Raw genomic sequence first — 8,089 nt, forward strand, 5'->3', positions numbered from 1 at the left:
GTAAATCCTCATTTTAGTTCTTAAATTTAATTGATTGAAAATCGATTTTTATTTTGTTTTAATGCGGGGCAGAGTTGTCAACAGTTGTCAGTGGGAAAATGTAATAATGTAATGTAAAAACATTATTGCACATTTATTTAAAATATTTAAGCAACATTTTAAAAGCTTCCTTAAGAAATAGAATTAACTTTGTATTAATCCCTTTATTCGAAAGAACTATGACTGATCATTGAACATGGGCAAAACTAGCTATAAATTAGCTTAATCGGTAGCACTGGAGCGCTGAGACTGCGCGCTTGGAAAATGGCTTAAACGCAGGCCATCTCAAACAAAGATCGAGGATCTCAGATCAAAAGGAACTACCTGTTGAAGCGACCGTGCACCAGGACTCGCCCAGAAGCAAAGCTGCATAGGTTTATTCCCAGAATCCCTGGTATCTGAATGCACTCATAGGTGTGGATACATTCAAAGTAATGACGCTGAACGAGAGCGACGCTACTCGCCTGGAGCTGACGCGCAACTTCCTGGAGCTGTCCCGAAATCCGGAAACATGCACCGCCCTGCGCAGCTCGGACTGTATCCAGCTTCTGGTGCAGATTCTGCACGCCAACGACGAAGGCCTCTCCACGGCGAGAAAGTACGCCAGCCAGGCGCTGCACAACATCGTCCACAATAATCCGGAGGAGAAGGAGCGCCAGCGGGAGGTGAAGATGCTGCGCCTGCTGGACCAGATCCTCGACTACTGTAACTTTCTGCACACCCAGTTGCAGAGCGGCGGTGAGGCCATCGCAGATGATGAGGATCGTCATCCGCTGGCGGCTATGAAGCTCCTAATGAAAGCCAGTTTCGACGAGGAGCACCGCCAGACTATGTGCGAACTGGGAGCCCTCAAGGCGATTCCCAATTTGGTCCACCTTGATCATGCGGTCCATGGACCGGCTGCCGGTAGAGAACAGTGCAACGCGCTCAGGAGCTACGGCCTCATGGCCCTCACGAATCTCACCTTCGGAGACGAGAACGTCCACAACAAATCGTATCTGTGCGGTCAGCGACAGTTCATGGAAGTGGTCATTGCTCAATTGAACACGGCTCCGGATGAACTGCTACAGGTGAGTTTAATCTTAGAGATTATTAAAAAAAAGATCGTAATTTAATTACCGTTCATCTCTTCAGGTTCTTGCTGGTGTGCTTCGCAATCTCTCATGGCGCGCCGACAAACACATGAAGACTATCTTTAACGAGCTGGGTACTGTGACCTCCTTGGCTCGAGCAGCCATGCAAAACAAGAACGAGAACACTCTCAAAGCCATACTTTCAGCCCTTTGGAATCTCTCAGCGCACTGCAGCACCAACAAGGCGGAGTTTTGTGCAGTAGACGGAGCACTGGCCTTTTTGGTCGGAATGCTTAGCTACGAGGGTCCGAGTAAAACTCTTAAGATCATCGAAAATGCAGGCGGCATTCTTCGAAATGTATCGAGCCACATTGCGGTGTGTGAGCCGTACCGACAAATCCTAAGACGGTACAATTGCCTTGCCATTCTGTTGCAACAGTTGAAATCGGAGAGCCTAACCGTGGTAAGCAACTCCTGCGGAACTCTGTGGAATCTCTCGGCGCGCTGTCCCGAGGACCAGCAATACCTCATTGACCACAATGCCATCCCGCTCTTGCGGGCCCTAATCAGCTCCAAGAACTCCATGATTGCGGAGGGCAGTGCCTCGGCTTTGAAAAACCTAGTTAATTTCAGGGCCACTCAGGAGCTTATGCCCAATGGAGATGGTGGGTCCCTGCCACTAGACAAGGAGGCTGGCCATGGGGGTACGCTGCCACGGAGATTCAGCTCACTGCGCCTAAGCTCAAATCCCACGGGATCGCTTAAGAAAGTGCGACCCTCAACAGTCAGCACAACTGGCTTTCTGAACAGAAAGTGTGAGAGCCGAGAGTCCATTTACTCGGGCAAATCTGATTCCACTAAATACTCAACCAAGTCGGAGGGAGCGAAGAATCCCTTCGAAATTGTCACACCCACTGAAGAGCAGCCCATTGACTACTCCATGAAGTACATGGAGCACAAACCCAATAGCAGTAAGACCTTCGAGATCGACTTGGATCAGCCAACAGATTTCAGTGCTAGATATAAGGAGAGACGATCCGCTCAGACGGCACAGCCGGAGCTGAAGACGGAGACTAATGAGATTAGAAGTAAGGAGTTGCAACTGACAAAGTCCTCCTCGGCTACGGAGCTGCGTAATAGTCCTGGGCTGGTGGCGGTTTCAGCAGCTAAGCAGAAAATTGCCACCGAAACGGAGACGGAAACTGCAGAGCGACCAATAAACTACTGTGAAGAAGGGACTCCCGGCAGCTTCAGTCGCTTCGACTCGCTCAACAGCCTCACAGAGAAACCGGAGAAATGTATGCCGCCAAAAACTCCAACGAAAACTGCTGCTCTCCCGGTACAAGTTGACGGAAATACGCCTCAAAACATCGATTCCGCACTAGAAACTCCACTAATGTTTTCGCGACGCAGCTCTATGGACTCATTGGTGGGCGACGACGAAACGGTTGCCTGCGAGGACAATGGATCCGTGATCAGTGAATACAGCCGGATGCAGAGTGGTGTTATTTCCCCCTCAGAGCTGCCCGATTCACCCACCCAGAGTATGCCTCAATCTCCGAGAAGGGATAGAAAAGTGACCACTCAAAATAACTTGGATACACCTGAACAGAAGCCCAGCACTGTGTTTGAGGACAAGTTGAACAGATTCCACGTGGAGCACACACCTGCTGCCTTCTCCTGCGCCACCAGTCTAAGTAATCTGAGCATGATGGACGACTCTAATGCAAACGCTATTCGAGGGCAGCGTGCAAATGACATCAACGGCAATGGGGATGCTCCTCGCAGCTATTGCACAGAGGACACTCCTGCCGTGCTTTCCAAAGCGCCAAGCAATAGTGATCTGTCCATTTTGTCCATCCCGAATGATTTAAATGCGAATGAGGCGCAGCCAGTGCCTGCTCCGCGAGCTGATGTTACTGGAATGGACACTCGGATGCCGGCAGAAGATGCAATCTCTAAGATGCGCTGCGGTGGCAATGCATTGCCCAGTTATCTGCCAGTGTCGGATGAAATGAGCAAGTACTATGTCGAGGACAGTCCCTGCACGTTTTCGGTCATCTCGGGACTTTCCCATCTCACTGTTGGCTCTGCTAAGGCTGGGCCTGTTCTGAAGCTGCCCATGAGGACGGCAGAAGCTCAGGCACCCAAACTTCCTCCCAGGCGCAGTGCAGTTCAAGGAGAGGCGGAGCCGCGCTTACCGCCGAAGAAAAGCGACTCACTGAGCTCACTCTCCATGGATTCGGATGACGACTGCAATCTTCTTAGTCAGGTGAGAAAAGGTTACTTCATTCAAAACACTTGATATATTTCACTTTATAAACATTTTGTGGGACACTCACTCAAAAACAAGTGTCTTGGTAGATTTAGCAATCGGAATGTTGATATTTCATAAAAGTTAAATTTAAAATGCAGTCAGAAAACTCTCGCTAAAATCAGAAGTAATAAAGTTGTTTCCTCTTTTTATAGGCCATTGCTGCGGGAAGTTGTCGACCTCAGCCCAGCGGTGCCAGTACCAGCTCCAGCCTGGCGAACGCTAGTACCAGCACTCTATGCAGGGAAAATGGGCAGCCAAAGAAGCCGGCGGAGGATGGCGATAAGCCGAACTACAGCTCAGATGACTCGCTAGACGACGACGACGATGATGCACGGTCCAAGTCGCTATTTGAGCAGTGCATTCTGAGCGGCATGCATAAGTCCAACGACGCCTTGGAGTCGGAGGGTGAGTCGCCGGGGCAGCGCCAGGAGATCAGTGCCCGGGATCGATTTGTCAGTAACCAGGTGCGCCAGATTGAGTCCATGTTGGCCGGACGTCAGCAGTAGCTGCGGCTGGTTGGTTAATTGAGAAGCGCATGCATTTGTTTAGTGGCTTTTAATCTTGTCTACGCAATAATATTCTCACGGTCTCAATTTTCCTATAGTTCAGATTAAAAATTTGCACTTAAATTTAACTCTCCAACACGTGTAATATTATGTTTACCCTCTCACTAAACAATTAAGGAAACTAAAAAGGGTGATAAGAAATGGGATACAGTCGCGGTATAGATATAAATAAAAGTTGCGATCAACTGAGGTCCGGGAAACTCCTAACATGATGCTACTATGATGAACTAGCTAGAAAGCTCAGTAGAAACGTTTTCGCGCGTTGCGATCCTTGAAGTAGGAGATGGCGAAGATGGCCACTGCAGCCGCCACGACAACCACGAAGAGAAGGATGAAGAAGATCTTGGCGTTGGACATTCCCGGCTTGGGATCTTCTTTGTGCTCGCGCGGGGGCTCGAAAGTCTTGGCATTCGGTATGATATTGGAGCGCCGGATAATCTCATCGTGCTGCAAACAAGAAAGAAAGTAAATATAGGGTTATTGCAACGAGAAAGTGAAACTGGTTTTCAGTAATATGATATGAATATTATAACGCTCGGTTTATAAAGATTAACACGATTAGACACCAAACAATGTGTTTAAAGCCAGCTGCTTAATTATTACAAGTGGCAGCAATTAAAAACAAGTTCACTCTTTTTTTCTTTATACGTATACGCAGTTATTGAAACTTAAGTCCGCTTTCGGGTTCCTTGCACTCCTTATCGCGTTCGCCGAATAGCAGACAACTGAGTAATGCTGGCTCCCCTTCCGAGGTTTGCCAAACAAAAGTGAACTTACATTTACGTTCAAGTCCAGGTCATAGAACTTGAAACTGTGGATATCGTGATTATCGGACAGATCACCCGTCGTCGCAGACATGCCGAAGTGGTAGCCCGTGGGTAGCTCAACGTTGGCCACTACAAAGCAGTTCTTCCATTCGTTGCGGTTCTCCAGATCTGTGGACACCGACAGAATGTCGTTTTCGTATCGAATGCTAACCAGCGTCTCGTACTCCACATTGCGGAAACGAACTTCGCAGCCGGCCAGCTGAGTGTGCGTTCCATCGCGATCGTGGTCGTAGCTCCAGCTGCCATTGTTCACCATGGCGCTGAGATATGGATGTTGGTGCTACAAATATAAGGTTAATACATTTACTTTCAATGCCTTGCGGTTCATACGTTGTGTGGACCATTGTGATTGCTATAGGTGTCCAGAATGATGGCCAGTCCGGAGAAGTGATCCTTGCTGCCAAAGACCGGCCCGGTTTGCATGCGCTCCTTTGTGTACCAAATGGCAAACCCGTCGCCGAACAGTTCAGTTCCCTTGCCGTGCACCTTGAAGCCAACGTGCACCTCCCAATTGCGAGTCATCACGGGCTTTGGATTAAAGACAATTACCATTAAACTTCAAAAAGTCGCGGGGAGAGACGAACGCTCCAGCTTACCGAGTAGTTCCAAAGTGCACCGCTCTTGGACTGCAAGTCCGGCGTCAGTCTTATATAGTTGCTGGTCACCATCGTGTTACCCAGGAAGTCCCAGTGTGGCAGGATCACGCCTACGCCTGCAATAGAGCCCAAGCCACGTTAGAGGTACACGTACACTCCGTATCATCAGTGACCAATTACCCACCTTGGAATGGACGCACCAAACTGTGCTCCCGCTTCATGTAGTCCGGCTCCCTGGGCATATCCTCACCGAGCACCACGAACGGGGCGACGAGGAGCGCCAGCAGGACCAGGGAACAGTGTGCGCGCGTCTGTTTGGTCATGGCTGCATTCGGTGGCCCACTTGGATGAAACTACATACACGGAAAATAATATTTGCAGACAAATTTTTTCGCCGGCCTATTAGTGGTGGGCAACCGTGAGTCACTTACTGTGACTAGCAACTATCGGTGGCTAATCGATTTTAAGTCACGCTACGCAGATTAACTGTTATCGAAGCTGACTATCAACCGTTATCGAAGTTGACTATCAAATTTAAATAGTTACATTTATCTTTAGATAATAATGTTTCTTTTTCGGTATAAGGAATAACCAATTAAATATTTTCTTTATATTAAAATCAGTTATTCAAATGTATTTGAAAATAAATAACTTGATATTTTTTCATGTTTCAATTGTTTGTGACAATAAATGTGGCACAATTTTGCAGATTTCAAATACGCTGCGGAAGTGCAGCTAAGACTGCTAAATTGATAAATGCAAATTATTGTTTTGGACAGCTTCCCCCCATTTTGGCGCATAATTCGCGCGTCCAACCAGTTTGCATATTAATAGTTTTTGATCGGATTACAACGCCAACAACCACGAGCAGCTCGTTTGTCATGGTGCGAGACGTTTTTATGGCTTATTGCACACGCACATTGGCGCCTTCACGCCTCGGGTCTTGCGGCTCATGGATCTCAGCTGGTGGAAATCGGGCAGGAAAACCAGTTCCAGTGCACCAAGAGTTTTCCTTCTCGGCGTGCGTTAGACGCCGCCTTTGGGGGTCATTGTCAAGGTCGCTGGTCGTGAGAGCATGTGCGACTAATAATGCAAATGCGGCAGGAACTTTGGCATGCAGCTGCATTGGATTCGGATTCGAATTGGGATCGGAATTATAATGATGCGATTCAAATGCACATTTGGGCACAATTAGTCGTGTGCGGCTAACGGTGCAAGATGTGTCACCTGTGAAAGGCGGCAGAGGTTGCTTCCTCAACACGCCGCTAATTGGCATATAACGTGCCTAATTATATCAGTCATTTATGAAATCATTTCACTTTTCACCTCCCTCGAGCAACAACAACTTGCGAGCCAGTTTCCGCTGAGATCTCATTCGTTCTTGTCGCCTCGCGATATTTGACTCACCTGTGCCGGATCGACTTCCTCATGGTTTCGAGGAGTGAGATATGGCGGTTATTTTCGATTTCGGGGAGTGGCGGCCCAAAAGCTCCCTAATGAAAGTTGGAGATGATTAATGATAAATGGCTAAGCCGAGTTTCCCAACAGGATGTGGCTTAATATCATGCTTAGAAGATCGCGTCAGCTGCTATTTTAAGAATAGCTGAGAAGATCGAATCTGGCAATTAGTAGTCCGCTTAAATGCTCATTTATAAAACTACAGCTATCGGCTGTCATGTGCGGACAAGTTGAGGCCCAAACAAGCAGCACTTTTCAAATCCACTATTCAATTCCTCAAAGTGCCAATAACCCGGTCCCTGGTCAAGACAGGCCAAGTCTGAGGCCGCTCGGTGATTGATAACCAGCTGCCGAATCTGGCCGAATCAAAGAAAGCCAATCCGCAATCCCAGTACGCTGGCGCAAGGCAATTGGCTAATTGATTCAGCAGCATAAATCAATGGCAATCAACAATTAGCCGCATTAATTGCCTCGCTTACAGCAATTGTATCTGAACTTGACCCTCTCGCCGTGGAGTGAAGACAATGCAAAAACCGAAGAGAACAGAACGGAAGGCCAGTTGAACAATGCCCAAATACCCTGGCTAAATGGCCGATCGTAGATCACGGAGTCGACTGCAGGGGATTACCTTAGATCACGCTAGGGTAGCTATGTTTTTGCACTATAAATATTTTCGTAAATAAGTTAAGCAGTGCTATGTACAAATATGTACAAATATTAAATAAATTTAAAAGAATCTTTTCGAAACAATTTATAAATATTTAATACTCCTATTAATCCTATTATGTTAAAAGTTCCTAACATGTTTTGAATATTCAATTACCATATATTATATACACCATCTTTTGGACACTATTACCTCTTGTGAAGAGTATGGTTTATTAGTCAATAGCTTCGACTTTGGCGGTTGCAGCTAGCCAAGGAGCTTTTGTGGCCAGCTGTGATTTGAACTTGAACTTGCTGCCGCTTCAGCTGCCTGCAGTCCCCTCCGTTCCCCGCCTCTTTCCCGTCGATTTGTTGCTAAAATGAAATCAACGCAAAAACTACAACACGAACGCATTGCTCGCATAGCAGCAAACAAGTGTGCAAATCGTATAAGATTAAAGCTAATCAAGCATGACAGGCATTCCTCATGAATTTCACATTTATCGCGTTATATATCATTTTTTTTAAGGGCCACACAGCGGCAAATGTCAATCGTTTAACGATACAC

The 8,089-nt window shown here is 47.2% G+C and overlaps 2 protein-coding genes across 2 annotated transcripts; one reads left to right on the forward strand and one right to left on the reverse strand.

The window, feature by feature from the left end:
• The first annotated feature begins 270 nt into the window (after positions 1-270).
• LOC117142560 (adenomatous polyposis coli protein) lies at positions 271-4,063 on the forward strand. Its single transcript, XM_033306610.1, has 3 exons — positions 271-1,109; positions 1,174-3,384; positions 3,582-4,063. The coding sequence occupies exons 1-3, from the start codon at positions 474-476 to the stop codon at positions 3,933-3,935; spliced, it is 3,201 nt and encodes a 1,066-aa protein (XP_033162501.1). The 5' UTR covers positions 271-473; the 3' UTR covers positions 3,936-4,063.
• LOC117142561 (vesicular integral-membrane protein VIP36) lies at positions 3,970-5,837 on the reverse strand. Its single transcript, XM_033306611.1, has 5 exons — positions 5,603-5,837; positions 5,419-5,534; positions 5,153-5,350; positions 4,773-5,102; positions 3,970-4,442 (listed from the first exon to the last, which is right to left on the reverse strand). The coding sequence occupies exons 1-5, from the start codon at positions 5,739-5,741 to the stop codon at positions 4,236-4,238; spliced, it is 990 nt and encodes a 329-aa protein (XP_033162502.1). The 5' UTR covers positions 5,742-5,837; the 3' UTR covers positions 3,970-4,235.
• Positions 5,838-8,089: the final 2,252 nt, after the last annotated feature.

This window comes from Drosophila mauritiana, chromosome 3R, assembly GCF_004382145.1.
Source record: "Drosophila mauritiana strain mau12 chromosome 3R, ASM438214v1, whole genome shotgun sequence".
NCBI lineage: Eukaryota > Metazoa > Arthropoda > Insecta > Diptera > Drosophilidae > Drosophila > Drosophila mauritiana.